This window comes from Ahaetulla prasina, chromosome 1, assembly GCF_028640845.1.
Source record: "Ahaetulla prasina isolate Xishuangbanna chromosome 1, ASM2864084v1, whole genome shotgun sequence".
Classification (NCBI taxonomy): Eukaryota; Metazoa; Chordata; class Lepidosauria; order Squamata; family Colubridae; genus Ahaetulla; species Ahaetulla prasina.
In genome coordinates, this window is record NC_080539.1 from 57630969 (window position 1) to 57651572 (window position 20604).

At 39.7% G+C, this 20604-nt stretch overlaps 1 protein-coding gene across 3 annotated transcripts in view; it reads right to left on the reverse strand.

Annotated features, from left to right (window-relative positions):
• The window catches only part of PTPN14 (protein tyrosine phosphatase non-receptor type 14), a 142001-nt gene that overhangs the window by 79227 nt on the left and 42170 nt on the right, over positions 1–20604 (reverse strand). For all 3 annotated transcript variants that reach the window (XM_058165387.1, XM_058165386.1, XM_058165388.1), the window contains exons 2-3: positions 8473–8797; positions 1842–2011 (exon numbers count right to left, since the gene is read on the reverse strand). In XM_058165387.1, coding sequence (XP_058021370.1) covers positions 1842–2011; positions 8473–8646 — 344 coding nt within the window. In that variant the 5' untranslated portion in view covers positions 8647–8797. The remainder of the gene's footprint in view (positions 1–1841; positions 2012–8472; positions 8798–20604) is intronic.

The window sequence follows — 20604 nt, forward strand, 5'->3', positions numbered from 1 at the left end:
GGTTGGGATGAGTCTACAGATATATCAGGAGATAAAGTTAATGGAGCCCCAGGAGACTGCACAGGAGGCTGAACTGGTAAGGAGGTGGATTGCTGTTCCTGTATAGTATCAGCAGATTCCCTCACTGCCCTAGCAATGGCCCTATCCATAGCCTTCTGGCGTTGTAGGGCCTTCTTTTCAGAAGTCTTAGAAATAGCCTTTTGGGGCTTAGAAATGGAGGATTGAAGTGTCTCTGACCTTGTGGGTGCATGAGAGCTCGAAGCACTAGGCCCTGGGCTTGGACTGGTCTGATGTTGCTTCCTTTTACTAGGCCGGACTGGAGGAACGGCGGCCATCTTGAAAGGCCTAACCGATAGTTAGGCCTCAACCCCACGTGGACAAGGCCTGGATGCGAGGCCTATGAGCCTTTAGAGGCCCAAGCCAAGGCCTATTACAGAAATGACCTAGGACAAATTATAATTAAATTACCATTTAAATAAAAATTCAGTGGGGAAATTTTTCCATTCTCTAGGGCCTACTAGGTATTTTGCCACGTGGCTAGTAAAACCGGAGGTGGCTAAAGGGTAATCATACTCACAGACTGAAGGCCTCAGTGAGTGGCCGGAGAGCCAGTCGAAGATCGATGCAGAGGCCCTGCTGAGTCACCAAGCGATCGGGAATGAAGCCCGGAGCGCCACGAAGATCCGGTGACTGGAAAATAGGCCCATCAATGGCCTGATTAAAGACGCCCAGAGCTCAGGTAAGGGCAGGCTGGCCGGCCTAGACCCTTTATGGGTAGGCCGAGGCGATCGGGAAGCACCCGGAGCGCCCAAACTTAATATTAATTAAAGCCGCCACGCGGCTGTGTTTTAAATTCGGCAGCCGCCGAATTTGCCAGCCACGGGGAGGCGTAATTGAGGCCTAACAGCCTCCCCGTTCTTCCAGCAGCTTCTTATGCTGTCCCCAGCGGTATCGGGCTGAATCGCCCTTTCTCGCTGGGGAGGGGGAGAGCTCACCTACAATGGGAGCCTCAACCCCTATACCAGCAGCTGGGAAGGAATAAATAGGGCTGAATCGCCCTCCTAATTACTTAAGAAAAGCTTACTTTGGGAAGAATTCAAAGGGAAGCAGCTCCGAAGTGCGTCTGTTCCCAATCAGATCGAGTCTGAAAGCTGGAAGGCACCAGGAGGAGGAGGTGCTTTTCAACTAGCAGACTCGATCCCATTGGATACAGACCGAGTCACTCCCATGCCTGGCTGCTGGTCCCGCCCTGCTGGAGAAGTGCCTATAAACACTTACCTGTTAAATTATTCTGTTAATTTATATTAATAAATATAAAGACATTCATGGTTTAAATTTGGACCTTTCTTAATTACACAATTCAAATTCTTTATACTGATTCCAAAGAAATAAAAGCTTTATTTATAAATAACATATAGTTCAATCTTATGTGTCTGTTCAGGATGGCATACAATAGTACAAGATCAATGTGGATCATCATAATTTCTATCAGATAGAAACATGGAGAGTCTTCAGTCCCAGTGGAATATCACAGTAGGATCTGTAATGCCATGTAGTATGAAAAGTTGGCTTGCTAAAAACCATGGTTTTCAAACCTGAGTTTGAAGAGAATCTGCAAATCCAGATTAGGCAGGAACCTAATTAAGATATTAAGTAGACTTGTTAATGCTAACCTATGTTTAAAAGTTAACAAGAAAAGGGAAAATCTGTAACGGACAAGAGAGCAAATACATTATTAAGGCAAAATTCTAAATTGTAACTCATGACCTCTGGGAGACATCTCTTCAACAAGAAAATATCTGTGGCAATGAAGAAAAGTGAAGAATCTTTGCAACAGATACCTTGTAACTTCGTGCTGCAGGAGGGCAACGCTGGGCACATAAAACATGACCCCAAAGAAAAGCAAAGATTCGCTGGCAAACTTGTCCAGCTGCTTTTTCAAAGGTTTCTCCAGTTCCACCCATCGCACTTGCTGGCTCTTGTTGTGAAACCAAAGGCCAAAATAGTGTGTCTAGAAAGAGAAAAAAGTTTAAAAACAAACAAAAAAGTTATTATTTGGTCACATTTACAAACAATAAAAGTTTCTCTTTTTCTTCCTTTTCCCTTACATGCTTTCTAATTGTTACTATGCAAATTGGAGAATGAATCCACAGGTCATTCTGGAGTACCTCAGTGATGGTGTTTCACAAGGCATCTGACCTTTGCAAGGAATTCAATACACCTGGGATCATAAAAAAAGCTCTTCAAAATTATTTCATTTTTTTATTTATTTATTCAATCTTTATATCTACCCATCTCAAGCAAGTGACTCTTTCTTTAAACAATTAAAAACACTTACAATATAATACACATTCAATAAATATGTAGCAGCCATGGAAAAATGTCATTATAGATATGAATATAGGAATTACTGTAATTATAGTAATTATATTATATAGAAATTATGGAAGAGATGCAGCTGAAATCTCCTAATCCAGAAGCCATTCCAAAGGTATTTTGGATCAGGACCAAGAATGATCATGTACCGTAATCCCTTTGGAGGTGTGTACGTCCAAACCACCTGCCTCACTTAGGACAGGAAACCTTTTCCTGGTAGCTAAAGGCTGGGAAGCATCCAAGACCATAAAGGACAAGGACAGTTTGACATTTTGAAATACGTCATCATCCAAGCATCCCAAAGATTTGTTTTAAGACCTTGACGCGAACGTATGGCACGCGTGTCCAAAGTGGCATGTGGAGCCATGTCGCCTGGCATGTGCAGTGTTGCCCGTTCCTCTTCTTGTTCACATGACGATCAGCTGACCTTTTTGCATGCAGCAGTGCCGGAAACTAGAAGATCTTCTAGCTGGTCTTCCGATTTCCTGCACGTTGCACCAACCAGCTGATCGTTGCATGCGCATGCGCGCCAGAAACCTGGAACAGTAGCTGAAATCGGAGGTTCAGTTGCTGAAATCGAAAGTTCATTTTTGGGGGCGCACATGCACCCTGGGCAGCTCCTCTTCCAGGTAGCAGCCCAGGTACGTGCACACTCCCTTTACGGCACTCAGTGGAGAACAGGTTCGGCATCACTGTTGTTTTGTATATTTAAATAAACATTTATGTAAACACTTCCACTCCTAAATAGCCATGTAAATGCCAATCTTCAGCAGTAAAATACAGAATGACCAACTTCAATCCTTGGCATTGCCAAATTAAAAGGTTTAGGCAGCAAATAATGGGGAAGACTTGTAGCTGTAACCTTGGACAGCCGTTTCAGTTACTGGGCTCAGAAACAGGTTGACAATATTTGCCAGCTCCTCTCTTCATCCCTTAATTAGCGAAACCTTCCAACAATATATGATTTATTTTGAAGAACCACCAGCTCTTAGGACGAAATTTAGAGGTATTCTGAAGGTCATGCTTACTTTGTTTATTTTTTATTTATTTTATCTGTAGCCTGCTTTTCTTATTTTTACAAATAACTCAAGGTGGCTAACATATTCAACACACCTTCTTTCTCCTGTCTTCACGTTGCCTGTTTTCACATTGCTGCTTTCTGGCTTAAGGTGGCTTTTAGGTCTTACCAATAACAATAATCATGTGTAAAAATCTGATTAGCAAAATTAGCAGTATGTAAAGCTGGATTCAGGATTGGAGTTAGAAGATGAGTCTTTTTTCAATGAATACAGTTTTTATTTATCATCAGACAAAAAGTTAGCCTTAAGTGGCATGTAGGAACAACAACTGAAATATTTAAAGTCCTAAGGAAGGAGGAAAAGATACTGCTATAAGACGATCAAGGAGTAAAAAAAAATGTGTTCCTGTTCTTTTAGAGCATGATTTTTATCTATTTGTAATGTGCTGGTAACACATTATTAATACTAATTGCTCACTGGTTTCCATATTTATTTACTGCCTTTTAGAGCAACTAGTCCCTAGGAAACTTCTCTTAATAAAGTAAGAAACTAAAACTGTATCTTTATAACAGCAAGACTAAAATAGGCCAGCAAAATAAATCAGATAAAACTATTTGTAATATATACTAAAAAGTTCAACTAATTAAAGCAGTGTCTTAACTAAAAGAGGTTAAAGAAAAGCAGGATTTTGAGCACTCTGAGAAAATCATTAAAATTTCAATTCCTTGGCTAAAAAAGTCTCAGTTTAGGTTATAAAGAAAAAATCATCATAAAATAATTGGTGGAACTCATAATTTTTGCCTGGATATGAAATATAACAGAAATCTGATACATTCTAAATATTCTTAGATCTTTTTTAATTTAAATCTTCTGGAGTTGCATTTCCTTCTCAACATCAAATGGCACAGATATCAGTAAAAATATGGTTCCAAAATTATTTGGGGGGTGGGGTGAAAACAAGCATCACAATAAATGTTATTACATCTATCAACCAGAAACCAAGTTTCCTATATCAGCTGTGATAAAAGGCTGCCAATTATCCAAAATGACATATGGTTAAAACTTAGATCAGTTGGAAGAAAGCTAGAGCTGCAGAATAATTCAGAACAGCTTTTAAACAGCAGCAGGTTTTGATAGCTTTTTTTTTTTTTTTAAATGTACTACAATGTAAGTAACACAAAAGTCATCAGAAGAGATTCCAGACCAAACTAACAAAAACAAAATGTATCATTTGAAGAAAAAATGAATCAGTATAAATTCATGGTGCCTGGAAAGCAATGGTGATTGTAAAGAAAGCTGCTCCTTGTGTACCTTCAACCATTTTTGTGATGACTACACTAAGCTGTGGCAGAGAATTTGGCCTGGAATGGAATGCAAGAATGCCCCATAGTTCATTCCATATTAACCCATATCCTTAACCCATATCTTAACTGGATAACTGAATTATCAGATTGCAACTGCAAGAGACAAAATGAGTTCCAGGAGCTGCGTGCCAGCTATTTTATCATGCTTTTAGCCATCATTCCTAGCTTATTATATATATAATTCAGATTTTTCCTTTGGCCTTGTTCATTTTTTTAAAAAACAAAAACTAGAATTATACCGACTATTAATTGGATTAGCAAGAAGTCCATGACTTGATCTTAAATGACATCAAAACCCTACTCTTCCAAAAGTATAAAGTCAGCAATCAAATGTCCATTTACACTCCCAACAAGAATACTGTATAAAAGTAAAAGATGGAGAAATAAAAGGCCCTCTTTGTCTTACTTGTCCCATAAAATGTTGATTTCCATTATCTTCCTAATGAAGGAATTTAAATAACTAAAGTCTCATTGTTATACTTTGGCATCATCTGTAAAGAGAACAGGGCCTCATGCAGTTATTGTCCAGCAAAGAAGAAACTTCTTCAGTATCGCAGCCCTGCTGATGGTGTACAGCCTCCGAAAGCAAGGTATTAGAAACTTATGATCAGCCACTCCTCTCTGGTTAAAATACAAAATCAAAACATTCTATAGTATTCCTAGCTCTTTCATACCACTGAAACTTTTTGGCCCAACTCTGTGGAATGAAGCTCAGTGCCACTCCCACCTGCAGAGCTGGGTTTTCGAAAGTTGGCTTGAGGTGGGAACAGTATTTGCTGGTAACTACAGCAATTGCCTTTGCATGATTTTTGTTTTCTCAATATACCTGAAGATCAATGTACCTGAAGATCCAAATTTTGGAGTGAGATGAATCTTTATACTGCGCTTTTTCTTTGTCATTAAGTGGGTTAGACTGAACAATGAATCTCTGCTTGGACTCAATCGTGAGCTGGATTAGGGGCAATAAAATGAAAGGAGATTTTGAAAAGAGGCAGGCAGTGTGAGGCTGATAATCCTTTGTCTAGCAGTCTTGTGTTGATGAACATCCATTAGATTATAACTTGAAGACACTCCTAAATCTAGCCTGGGCACTAGAACCTCGAGTAATCTCAATGCCCCAAAACTATTTTTAAAGTAAGTTTTCATTCATTCACCATTTGTAAAATGAAAATCAATTTCTCATACCTGTCTGGTAATACTAATATAGGGCTATTGGAGGTCAAAAACACTGAACAGAACCACTGCAGAATTAACTGGTAATATCAGTCTTATTCATGTCAACTCTGTACTTCCTGTATTGCGTATTTTCTAATCCAGGTTAGAACTATAAATCTTAAATAATTGGGGTTCAGAAATTTGAAGGTGTCTCTCTCTCCCCATGCCAAAGCATCTTGTGGTATTAGAAGAACTCTTGTACTCTATCAAAAGATGAAGGGAGGTATGTTGGTGTTACTGCTCTCTTTGATAAATGCACTACCTTTCCTCAAAAGATGCACTCAGATTCTATATAATCATTGTCTGGCAGCAATTTTAGTCATTTTCATTTTCTTAAGCATTTTCTTTTGAAAAACACATTACTATTTACTAATTATACCAGAAGCACTATACTGTTAGGGTATTTTAGTATTTTACAATAGCAATAACTGATTATTTACCCTCGCTCCTTATTACTTCGGAAAGTTAGATGTTACAAAATATTTTTAATAAATACAATATATATATAATTCAAAGAATGCATATCTACAATGTACAGATTGTACTCCATGTTAGTCCATGTCTGCTGAATTTTTTTTAGTATATATTGAAATTCTATAGATAACATGTGTCCCAATGACACTTCATGGGGAAAAAATAGTTACAAACAGCCATTCAGTGTAGAGGCAAATCCAAAAAGAGTACAGGTAGTCCCAGACTTAAGACTGATCGTTTTATGATAGTTTGAAGTCACCACAGCGACCAAACAAGTGCTTTTTACAGTCCATAAAGCACCCTCGGCCATTATAAATGTTCATCACACACATACATACACACACACACACACACACACACACACACACACACACACACACGGCCATGTGGCCAAATGTTGGAAAGATCACCTTTACAACCAGCATTCAGTGATCATGTGACTGTGATTCACAACGATTTTGTTGGTTTCAGCAATCCTTCTCTTTCAAATGAATGGTTTCACTTACCAACTACAGATTCACTTAATGACCAATGTGAAAAATGGTTTTCATTTCCTTATGTTTTCATCTTAGTTAACGACTGAAAAATTACTTACTATCTTGGGATATAATTAACATTATTCCCCAGAGACGTCCAAATTTCATTCATATAAACATTTGCAACCTATAAAAAGCTTCCAGGCTAATTGAGATATCTTTTAAAGCAGGTTCAGACCATGTCTGTTCTGTTCTATTCTGTTCTGTCCTGGGCACCTCTGCAACTTCTATGGAACTCCAGAATGATAAAGCACACTTTGAGGTAGGGCTCCACCAGAGGTGGGCTGCTGACGGTTTGGACCAATTCTGGTGAACCGGGAGTTCCAACCATGGGTTGGGCCCGCCCACACTGCCCTGGTGCTATCCCATCCTATGTATCTCACTCTCTGGCTCACTCGCCCCACCCATGCAGCCCAGCTGATTTCCGTGCCTTGCTCACTCTACTCACTGCTGCTGCCCGAGATAGTGTGCTGGAAGCCATGCACATGAAATTGTTGTGTGTTTGAAGCTGCACGCAAGCGTGGAAGGCACGCGCACTCACATTTTCAGTTCTGCACTAGACGAACCGGTTGTTAAATTATGTGACGCCCACCTCTGGGCTGCCCCCAACAGATGCTATTGGAACTACCTCTGGCTTAAAATAAAATTGAATGGCTGAGAGCTGCAGAGATGGATAGCACTGACACAATGACATTACCAGACAGAAAATCCAAACTAGGATTTTCACACTGTTTTCCTCTCCTTCTTTTCTGTTTATTTTTTAAATAAAGACACTCATAACATTCATGTACCCTTTAAAAAGAAAACTAGGTGGCCAATTGTACCACTGTTATCCATCAGTTTGTCACTAAATTTCAAATGCTGATTTACAGGTCTGTGGCTGAAGTAAAGAGGCACCATTCTTCCTTTAAGAGGAAACAGTTACTGGGCTTTAGACTCTTGTGGCAATAAAATCAGACTTGTAATAGCATTGAATTGAGATTCATGTTAAAATTCCAGTATACTTCAGTGAGAATTAGATGACTTTTGAAACATACTGCTAGAATCAGTCTTACATCTCATGGACTGTTTAATGAAGATACTTCTTCCAGCAAAACTGACATATATTTCATATGTACAGCCACCCCCATTAATAAAAGTGGTCTGATGTCATGTGTGAATGTGGTTGTATTGTTATCCACTTTGCCTACATAAAAGCAAAAACAGCCTTTTGCTTATAGATAAGGAAAAAGTTGTTCCCTTGCATATTAGTTAAGAGTTTCATCCTGACAGGAAATAACACTGAATCACAATCCAAACCGTAGGTAATCGACTGCCCTGATGCTTGGGTAAGCAAGGTACATTTGCCAAAGTTCCATTCAATGATAAGATCGGACCAATTCCAAGAATAACAGGATTGTAATAAACAGATTCCAAATGACACACAGCCAGAGCTAAAAATACACCAAGCGGCAAGTTACAGATGGTCTTTTCCTGGGTTACCCTTACCTCTGGTAATTCCAGCCTCTGAGCTACGGCCTCCAAGCATTCTTGCCCAGTGCTTTCCACAGACAATGTGCACTCAATCACGTTGTTCTCCAACAGTTTAATCCGGGTCATGAAACAGTTCTTGCTCCGGACATTATAGCGTCGAGTCCTTCGTAATTTCAGCCCAAAAGGCATGTCTGCTAGGCTAAAGCAGCTAGCCCTCTTCTTCTCACACCTTGGATCTTCTTAGTAAGGAAGGTCTGAACGTTGTTCCTCTATTTCCAGAATTTTTCCTCCAGGTTTGCAAAAGGTAGCCCATGCCAAAGGTGGGTATCACAGCAATATCCTGAAAAATAGCAATGCAATGTGTGGTTAATTGTCATGGAGTTGGCTGGGAAAGGATTTTTCCCTTGGGGCTGTAACAGCTGTTGCCTCTCAAAGATAGTTCAGACCATTGGCCAAACCCACAAAGTTTCTTTGAAGAAACATTGTATGAGTACATGTTCTCTTTGAACTCCCTGTCTACTACTAATGATTTCCTTTTTCAGTTCTGGACTAGAGAAAAGAAGCATACTACTAAGGCAGAAAGACAGAAATTGAAAACAGGATTAGAAAGACCAGCAGACTATCTGTACCAATTGTGATTTGCAAACAGAATTCCATCTTGGGGGTGCAAATATTTTCATAGCCAGACTGAATGCTCTGTGGCCTTTTTCACTGGAAGTTAACTCATACACCTTAAAGTAGAAAACATGATACTAAAAGTAGCCTTAACCATAATTAGCCCAGGTGCACATCTATAATAACTTTAAATAATTATTAATGCTTTTAAAAGCAGGAATTAACTGTAAAACATTTCCCAGGAGGTCTCCTTCGGAACATTGAGTTGTGGAAAGCCAAACTGTTTTATCAAACAGAAATTATGATAAATCGCTTTTTAAAAAATAATTTAGAGTTATAACACAATAATTATGGTAGGATGAGGCTGGAATCAACTAAAATGGTATGTGGATGTAAGGGAATGCTACCTTGGAGTGTCATGAGTTTTTATAGAGATTTTATAGATTTTTTAAAATTCTGATCATTCGGGGGTGGTTGATGTTTTGATTGTTTTGTGTACTGCCCAGGGTTGCTGTTACAATATGTGTAGCTATGTAAGTCTTTTTAAAACAATCCATCAATCAAATAACACAGAGTTACCATAGGTCAGCCCCAAACAATCTCATTTGCTTATTGAAATTAATGTTGCTATTTAGGTAAATCATGGGGAAGACAAGAAGAAGCTGCTCTTGTAAATTTCCTAGTCCAAATAATACTTTCAAAGTAGTTTTTCTTGTAGGAAACAAAAGTCTAGAAAGTTATTTTTGTTAAAAATCTGCACCCTCGAAAACTAAACAAAATTAAAAACAATTCTAAGACCAGTAGGTCTAATCCAACATGTTTCTACCCACCCCCCAATTACAAAAATAAGTAATGTTTAGGTTTCCAATGGTGGTAGGCACTCTTGTCCCTCCATTTAGAACAATGGTAGTCAACCTGGTTCCTACTGCCCACTAGTGGGCGTTCCAGCTTTCATGGTGTGCGGTAAGGGTTTTGTCTGATACTGAAGCACTTTCCTTTTTTTAAATTTAATTGACTTTTTAAAAAATTTTGATAGCATTATTTAAAAACATTATCATTTTCATAAAATTCCGTGACAATTTAAATTTCTGAAAATATACTATTTGTATCGCCTGCGCATAAATTTAGTTCACATTAGGTAAGTGAAACTAAATGGCGCTATAGTGTGACCGCAAACAAGAGCCTCATCCCAGAATAGCTCGCGCATCTCCCCCCCACACCACCCAGCTGTGAAAGACAAGCAGAGCTGGTAGCCGGTGCCCCCGCAACCCAATCCACGATACGCGAGAGGTGGGCGGTTAGAAAATTTTACTACTAACCGAGATACAAAAGTGGGCGGTATGTATAAAAAGGTTGACTACCCCTGATTTAGAGTATACTGCTGTCAAAACTTCCAATATTTCTAATGCCCTAGCACAATGATGGTTAACCTTTTCGGCACCAAGTGCCAAAACTGGAGCATGTGTGTATGCGCATGCGTGCATGATGGAGGGTCAGAACCCGGAAGAGACAAGCTGGCCGCCGTGCACATGTGCATGACGGAACCCAGAAGAGCAGATGGCAGTGGCACGCCTCCTCTGCGTGCCTCCTCTGGCACTGGCATCACGGCCCTAGCATCAGACCAGCAGCTAAGAAAATAAGACGAATGTATTTTCCCTCTTTTATTGCCAGAGCTGTTGTTTTACCAACTTATGGGAAAGAAATGAATGTTCTAAATTTTCCCCACAGTTGGAGCTACAGCAGAGAGGAACCTAATTTTGTTTAGATGGAGAGATCCAACTGGGTAGAGAATGAAGTCTCCCATACATTCACATGGAGGTCTGAAGGGACATGCCCTCACGTGACTTTGAATGAGACTATGTCTCTTTTTGTGATCAAGAATCCTAATGAAAAATATCTCAAGTTCTACATGGAGGACTGTATAAATATTCAATATTAGAAATTTAACTCCCCTTCAGATCTTCACCTGATTATGTGGAATGGAAGGACAAAGCCATGAGCACTGCCCATTCTTTTCTCAGTTTGAACCCTCAAACATTCAACTAGAACAGGTTTTCAGTTCCTTCTTCATCATGCTTGCCCCTTTGTCTTGTTCTCCTAATGTCAAAGCCCTGATATTAGGAAAGAAAATCTACAAGTCTATAATTTTTTACATACAACCCCCCCCCCCAAATTGGATAGAATCCTAGTAACAACTAGCCAATCAGGGTCTGGGATTTCATTCCATAAAACTAAAGGCATCAGCTTGGATAAGGCTACAGTAAGAAACCCAATCCATTCTGTTTTTAGAAATGAAAATATCTCAAGTTCTACATGGAGGACTGTATAAATATTCAATATTAGAAATTTAACTCCCCTTCAGATCTCCACCTGATTATGTGGAATGGAAGGACAAAGCCATGAGCACTGCCCATTCTTTTCTCAGTTTGAACCCTCAAACATTCAACTAGAACAGGTTTTCAGTTCCTTCTTCATCATGCTTGCCCCTTTGTCTTGTTCTCCTAATGTCAAAGCCCTGATATTAGGAAAGAAAATCTACAAGTCTATAATTTTTTACATACAACCCCCCCCCCCAAATTGGATAGAATCCTAGTAACAACTAGCCAATCAGGGTCTGGGATTTAATTCCATAAAACTAAAGGCATCAGCTTGGATAAGGCTACAGTAAGAAACCCAATCCATTCTGTTTTTAGAAATGAAAAAATAGGAAGAATGGAAGGAAACTAGACAAAGATCATTAAGGGAAGGATTGGGTCCTGTCTAACTTTTTCTTTTGCAAATTGAACATCAAAACTACTTGGCAATGTTATTTTCCTTATTGTTTTACTTAAATAGATTTCCTTTCATCAGAACAGGCACTCCCTTAGACTCATTTAATTTCAGACTAGTGTGCTATGAATAAAAATACATATTCTTGTATGCAGTATTTCAAGGCTTTCAGAAACAAGAAGACAACAACTGAAAAAACTTGCATATAAAAATTATGGGGACAAATTATGGACAAAGGTCATTCAGGTATAATTCAAGGGACTAGTTATGCTCTATAAAAGCCTTACATGACATATAACCTAGTTATTTGAAGGACTGATTATCTCCTATGGTATCAGCCAAACCACTATAATCCAACAGGGTTGGTAAATTCCTTCAATTTAATAATGTCATTATCGGATTGTAGAAGCATGCCTACTCTGTCCTGGTAACTGACATCTGGGATAAAGTCACTCTCAAGAACTGGGTGGCTCCCACCCTGGAGCCATTCCTGAGAGCCTTAAAGACCTGGTTCTTTTCTCAGGCTTTAAGCAAGGTAGTTGGAGTCCCTTGAAGGGTATATATTAGTTGCCGCTGGCCAGATTTGTCATATTGTTGATTTTTTAAAAATTGGGATTGTATACTGTCATTTGTTTTTATTTCAGGAGCCACACAGTGGCGGCGGTGTCTAAATCAAATCTTCATCAATAATAGTATCAAAATGCATGAATTATGATTCCAGAAAGAGGAGGAATCACGATACATTAGGATTGCACTTCTCCATGTTTCGCTGATGCACAACTTGGAAGTCATCTCTGAGTCACAATTCCAGTTCAAAGAGCAGCTGGCAGCTGTAACCAAAAAGACCTTTGCACAGATACACTTAGTTGTACCATTTGAAACCATTCTTAGACTAGGAGGCCACACAGACAGTCACTTACACCCTAGTTGCCTCATGCAAGGATTACTGTGATATGGTTCATATAAAATTGTTTTGAAGACCACTTAGAAGCTACAGCTAGTTCAGAATTCAGTGGTGCTTGCAATGTTGGCCATGCCTCATTAATACCTTTACACTGGCTTCTGGCTGCAGTTCATGGTGCTGGTTATTCACCTCCAAAATCCTTTATGGCAGAGGCCTGGCTATTTGAGGGCATTCCTGTCTCTAGTTGCCTTTGCCCATCCAGTAGTAACAGGCAGAGTGAGCATCACTTAAGCATTATCATCTTAAGGGGCATAGAAAGCATGTCTTCTCTATCGGGGTGCCTGCCCTCTGGAATGATGTCTGTTCCTATCCTCAAGATACAACTGACTCACATGCATATCCCACACACACACACACACACACCACGATATTCAAAAAGCTATTAAAGACCTGGTTATTCTCCCTTCTCCCATAATTTGTAAATATTCTATACATTTATAAATACCATAATTAGACTATTTCCCTAGATGCATATTAATGAGAATAAATATTCAAACTAGTCTCTGATTATATAAAAAGATAATGATTTTCTCAAGTTGAGCAAATTTTTTGGTAATAATATAGACATGTCTTTTTTTGGTAGAAATACTGAGTGAGACAGTATGTTGTTGATGGAAGTTGCTTCCTAGTTGAATCTACAGCCTTTATATAATCTAGTGCTCTCACATCCAAGTGTCAACCAAGTATGACTAACCTTAGTTTTTTTTAAAAAAATCATGCAAGGTTAGTAGGTTCTATATACAAATTGCATAATAATTATCACACTCATGTAGCTTTTTTCTCTGAGACAACACAAGAGTCAGGATGCCAGAAATGGAGTTGAAAGCAAGGCTACAATTTCTGATGGGGGGCTCGTATTCATAAGGCCCATTGTTCCACCAATCAGACTCCATATCTGGTTTATTCCAAAGTCAAGAAAACTCTTGACCTCACATATCTTCAAAAAGGACAGAATGGGGTAAAAACTATATTGGAATGTATCTATAATTCTTGAAAACACAGCACATTTGCAACTGAAGAACCTATAAAACCAGCTTGAGAAGTGGTCTGAATTTACTATTTTTCAGTCTTTCTGGGTAAGCCAAAAAGGAAACATGACTAGATGAGCTAATTCTACTTTATTGAAAGGCTACATTAACATTAATCTTGCAAGTCTGAAGGCACAAGTTTCCTACTGCCACTTTTCTTTCCTTCCTAAATTTCTTTCTTCGACCATTAAACCATTAGGTGTTCCGGCCTCTCGTCTGATCTTTTCCTAGACAACATCTCTTCCCCTCACCACCCAAGATCATCCACCAATTTCATTATAGAGAAGCACAATTTGGGGGGAAATGAATGTGGAATCATAAGTAGGTATTGTGAAAGTTTCACTATTGTCATGCCTAGTTCTCTCCTTTGCTAGCTCAAACAAAAAGAAGGCACTTTATTCCCCTACCCACCTCAAGCAAGCTACTTGATTCCTCTAGTTTTTTCCTAATATTGGACTCAGGTTTTTTGATTGTAGATCTATTGTCATAGCACTATTTTGACAAGAGTTGGTAGCATTTGGTTTTCCAGAAATTGTCTACAACATAGACAATTCTTCATTAATGCCCTAGTTAGGACTGGTAGAAGATGGGTAGATTCCACATTGGTGGTGAAAGCTCAGATCATTCTATCCCTTATATGTATATTGTATGTCCTGCATATTCAACAGAGAAACCAAACAGGAAGGGATTGCTCTGATCTCTTGATAGCTGCTGCCTTTTTAGCCTATAAAATATTTTACTAGTCTGAATTTTACTAATGTGAGGAATTGCCCAAAATTTGGATGGAATGCTATATCTGTTGACCATGAAACTTTTTTTCTAGTTAGTTAGTAATATGCTGCTAAGAATTCTTAAAGGCAAATTTTCAAGGAAATTTACCTGAATTATTCCATTCCCAGTTTCAGGTATAGCAAAACTCAAAAATTTCAAAACTCTAACATATTCTGAGAAGCCAAGATAATAACTCAGTTTAATTATTTGGATTTTCTAGAAGCCTGGCTGGTCTGTTTCCCCAAACACATAGCATTTGTGAGAATATGCCCATTAATGTTGGTGACTTGATATGTTCTTTGGCTGATGATAGGAACAAATATTCCTGAGTGACCTGATCATCCAGCACATCTTACCTATCTGGAAAAGCCTAGGCAAAGTAGATTTCTCTGTGGAGGGATGGCTGAAGTCAGAGGACAACTTAAAACGACACAATAAAATAGTATCTGTTACACCTTACTTCTGACACCATGTAGAATGCCAGATCAGCTGGCATTTCTTCAACATAAACCAGTTGTTCACTCTTGATCTAGATGATGAACTAACCAGAGCTATGATGTATTAAGGAAGCTAATTAATTAGTTCATAACTGAGAGCAAACATTTTTAAACCTAATCAGAGAAGAAGAGGGAAGGCCAATGCCTGAGACAATGTAGTGCATGCAGAAAAAGACCACTACGACTTGTAGCAATAAACTTTAGCAACAAACTGCTAAATTTTAGGTCTCTGGTTTGTTTCAATAAATTTATGATTAAGCCTAAGAAATAGTGACTGTCCCAATGATAACTTCACATGTATTCTAATCACCACCTAATTACCATCTCACAGTGCATTTTATTAAAGTTAACACAATTTCCTGCAGGAGGATTGTAGTTTTCATTAGCACCTTTGAATGTCCTGTTTCCATTGTTCAGGTACAAGCAAGACCTAAGAGTATCCTCTGGTAATTACTAAAATTCCTTATGGGTAAATTAAACTCAGCTTTACATTAAATGCCTCTTCTCTTATAGTTGAAGATTTCACTAACAGCTTCTGGAATTCTTCCAGCATTCCATATATTAAAGAACTAAAGCACACCTATCAGAACTATGCAATTCTGGGCTGGGCATGGATAAGGGGATAATTAATCCAACTTGCTTGATGAGGTACAAGCCTGCACTTTTAGAAGAGGACATTAAAGAATGCCAAATACCAAAGACAGGTTTCATCTGGAAAGATTTACCTATTTACCTCCTGCAGTATCTACTATTGCTCTGAGTACAAAAACAGGGTTTGAAAAGGAAGCCAACTTTTCTACAAACTAGTTAGAAACAAGAAAAATATTTTAGTGTCAGTTAATTAAAATGCATTTACAACAAAGAGGTTTCATGTTAATTAGAAATGGAAGAGTCTGCCCTTTTCATTTTCTTAAAATCAATTAGATCATTTAACGCATGCACCAAAATATGTAAGAGATTCCCTACGCTTTTCTATAAATGAATACAACCCACACATCATATGCAGAGTTTTAACAAGTCCCCACCCCCACATTGAGAAAATGAAATGAGGATATACTTTTTTGCTATTCTGTAGCTTCCCGTTACTTGTCCCAGCTTCTGCCAACCTAGCAGTTTGAAAGCACGTAAAAATGCAAGTAGAAAAATAGGGACCACTTTGGTGGGAAGTTAACAGCGCTCCATGCGCCTTCGGCGTTTAGTCATGCCAGCCACATGACCACGGAGATGTCTCCAAACAGCGCTGGCTTTTCAGCTTTGAAACAGAGATGAGCACCGCCCCCTAGAGCCGGAAACAACTAGCACATATGTGCAAGGGAACCTTTACCTTTTAGCTTCTCTCTGCAGGGTTTTTTAGCTGAGAAATACATCATAGTGTTTTCAAAGTATGTATTTAGACATGCATGCATTTCAAGTTTAACAATTTATTGGAACATCTACAATTATATTTTGCTCTGAAGAATTCTCAATCCAAAAAATTGTCATGCCATGTCATCTTAGTTAAATTGGCATCAAAACTGAGATAAGTACTATTCTGGTAAGCTAATATTGCATATACAGCAGCTGAAGACTTATTTTGAAATAGAACGGCAGCTAGAAGAAAATAAATAAATCAAATGATATTTTCAATAGAAAATTTTGATGTTATTGAATTTGCAGATTGAAAAAAATCTGCATGAATCTGAGCTACCTTCATTCATTTGACAACTAGGAAAATAGTGTTCTAGATTCTACAGGTAGTCCTTGATTTATGACTGTTGAGTTCACAACAGTTCGAAGTTATGATGGTGCCGAAAAAAGCTTGAAGTTATGATGGTACTGAAAAAAGTGACCTATGACCTATTCTGAAATTATGGCCATCGCTCAATAGTTATGTGATCGTGATTCGGGTGCTTAGTAACTGGCATTTTTTTACAGCTGGCATTCATTTACAACAGTGGTAGCATCTTGTGGTGACATGATCATGTTCTGTGACCTTTGCAGTTGGCTTTTGTGTCAAATAATTTAGTTACATTTTACACAACATACACATAAAACAATATAAACTAACAATCAAGAGAAATGATAAAGAATAAAAAGAGAATACAGTATGAACAGGTATAATGAAAAAGAAAGGGGAACACAAGTATTTTAAGAATGACTTCTGACTTTTTCTTCCAAAGTTATGACATTTACATTTGACTCTTTCTCAGAGAATCTATGCGCAACACTTTATTGGAGTCTACAGCAGGGGTCTCCAACCTTGGTCTCTTTAAGACTTGTGGCTGAGCAAAGCTGGCTGAGGAACTCTGGGAGTTGAAGTCCACAAGTCTTAAAGGGACCAAGGTTGGAGACTCCTGGTCTACAGGGCAGAAGCAGTTCTTTGAATGACATGATGACATCATAATCATAAAAGTGTTTCAAGGAGTATTGCTAAAAGTCCCCACCCCCACATTGAGAAAATGAAATGAGGATATACTTTTTTGCTATTCTGTAGCTTCCCGTTACTTGTCCCAGCTTCTGCCAACCTAGCAGTTTGAAAGCACGTAAAAATGCAAGTAGAAAAATAGGGACCACTTTGGTGGGAAGTTAACAGCGCTCCATGCGCCTTCGGCGTTTAGTCATGCCAGCCACATGACCACGGAGATGTCTCCAAACAGCGCTGGCTTTTCAGCTTTGAAACAGAGATGAGCACCGCCCCCTAGAGCCGGAAAAAACTAGCACATATGTGCAAGGGAACCTTTACCTTTTAGCTTCTCTCTGCAGGGTTTTTTAGCTGAGAAATACATCATAGTGTTTTCAAAGTACCGTATATACTCGAGTATAAGCCGAGTTTTTCAGCACGTTTTTTGTGCTGAAAAGCGCCCCCTCGGCTTATACTCGAGTCTACCCTTGCAGCTGGGCCGGCAGGACGAGCCCAAATGCTGCCGGCATGCTTTGCCAGCTCGGCCGGCTCGTTTTGGGGCGGCGGCTGGCCTCGGCGCTTCCGCCGCTTTTGATGGCGGCGGCGGTGGTCGGCGGAGGGGCGGGGCGGAGGGGCGTCGACATTTTCGCCTCTCACTGCCCTCCTCTCGCCTCGGAGGGGCGGAGGGGCGTTGTCACCTCGCCTCCTCCAAAAGCCGAAATTGAGTGCGGCGGCAGTGGGGTGGGTGGGTGGGTGGGGAGGCCGCCGTGAAGTGCCGGCAGGACGAGCCCAAATGCTGCCGGCATGCTTTGCCAGCTCGGCCGGCTCGCTTTGGGCGGCGGCTGGCCTCCGGCGTTTTCTTCCGCCGCTTTTGATGGCGGCGGTGGTCGGCGGAGGGGCGGGGCGGAGGGGCGTCGACATTTTCGCCTCTCACTGCCCTCCTCTCGCCTCGGAGGGGCGGAGGGGCGTTGTCACCTCGCCTCCTCTTACTCCTCCTCTCGCCTCGGAATGTGAAAGAAACGTGAAAACTCCAACTACAGTATAAAAAACATTTGCACTCAGTACTTTTTATTTTATTTTTGCCAAGTTTTCCCCAGGGTTTTTTTCCCCTATGGAAATTGGGGAGGTGGGGAGAAAGAGGTGAAAAGAAAAGCCTCTTGGAAAGCGGAGAACACGGCAAGAACAAACGATTTCTCCCCGCCCCTCCCGGCGCGTCCTTCTCTCCCGCCAGTCACACGGTTCAGTTTTTTCAGGCTAACTATACTTTGCTTTCACTCCCGAGTGAGGAAGAAGAAGGAGGCAAAAGAAACCGACCTCGCAGAGATCAGCAAATTAGCTTTCCTTCTCCAAACCAATTGGAGGCGGGGCGACGCTGCCGAGAGCCGCTGCTTACAGAGAGCGAAAAAGCCAGGAGACCTTGGCATAGGTGGGCGGCTGGTGTAAGGAAGGAAAAGAAAAGGGGAGGAAAATAAGAGCAGTCCGAGCTCTGAACTGGGGAACGAGAAGGAAAGAAAGAGGGAGAGAGAGTAAGGACTGCCACTGGGGTCAGGGAGCAGAGCACCAGGAAACAGGGCGCCGCAATATACTACACACACACAAACACAGAGCCAGCTCCTCCCTGCCGCTGTTGAATCTTACTTCACCGCACTGAGTCCTTCGGGAGAAGGGCGGTATAATAATAATAATAATAATAATAATAATAATAAAAAAAATAATAATAATAATAAAAATAATAATAATAATGATAATGATAATAATAATAATAATAATGATGATGATGATGATGATGATAATGATGATAATGATAATAATAATAATAATAATAATAATGATGATAATAATGATAATGATAATAATAATAATAATAATGATGATGATGATGATGATGATGATGATGATAATGATAATGATAATGATAATGATAATAATAATAATAATAATAATAATATTCAGCCGTGCTTCGCTTTGATGGCAGCCTGACGTAAAATGGGGGGCAGGGGGATACATACACGGTTAGGGAAAAATAACAAAACAACGTTTTGGGCTCAATTGCAGTCTTAAATTGAGGACTACTTGCAATTTGAACCTTATTGGACACTTCATTCCTGGAGGGTTTTTAAAGAACAGACTGGACAATCCTTTGTCTGAAACAGTATAGGATCTCTTGCTTGAGGAGTGGGGACTGGACTAGAAGATCACTGTTAGTTTGGGATATGTTCAGAGCCCACACATCTGATGACATAAAAAAATTGGCAAAGTCATCTCAAGTCACTTTGGCCGTTATTCCAGGTGGGCTTACATCTGTATTGCAGCCCCTAGATGTCAGTTTAAATAAACCTTTCAAGGACCGTGTGCGAAGGATGTGGCATGAATGGATGACATCTGGTCAAGCTTGCGTGACAAAAGTTGGAAATCTGAGAAAGCCAGACATAGAACTAATAGCACAGTGGGTTCGTGATGCATGGGAAGATATTCCAGAGGACATGGTGCAACGTGCCTTCAAGAAATGTGGCATTAGTAATGCTATGGATGGCAGTGAAGACAGCGCATTGTATGAGAGTGACAGCAGTGATGATGACGACTGTGAACTCAGTGATGACGACAACGATATGCGGATAACATCACAGAAGCTGAAGTAGCTGAAGCTCTGTTTGGACAAACAGATGATGAGGAGGAGAACTCCAGTTTTGAGGATTTTAGCTCGTTAGCTTGGTTGCTGTTACTTTTAAAGATACTGTATTTTTGATACCATATTCTTTTTGGGGACCCCCTTTTGCACTTTTATTGTTTTTTGTTCAAATAAATATTCATGTTATTTTACTTGGCTCTATCTTTATTTTTTACATTGACCAGTAGCTGCCTCATTTCCCACCCTAGGCTTATACTCGAGTCAATAGTTTTTCCCAGTTTTTTGTGGTAAAATTAGGTACCTCGGCTTATATTCGGGTCGGCTTATACTCGAGTATATACGGTATGTATTTAGACATATGCATGCATTTCAAGTTTAACAATTTATTGGAACATCTACAATTATATTTTGCTCTGAAGAGTTCTCAATCCAAAAAATTGTCATGCCATGTCATCTTAGTTAAATTGGCATCAAAACTGAGATAAGTACTATTC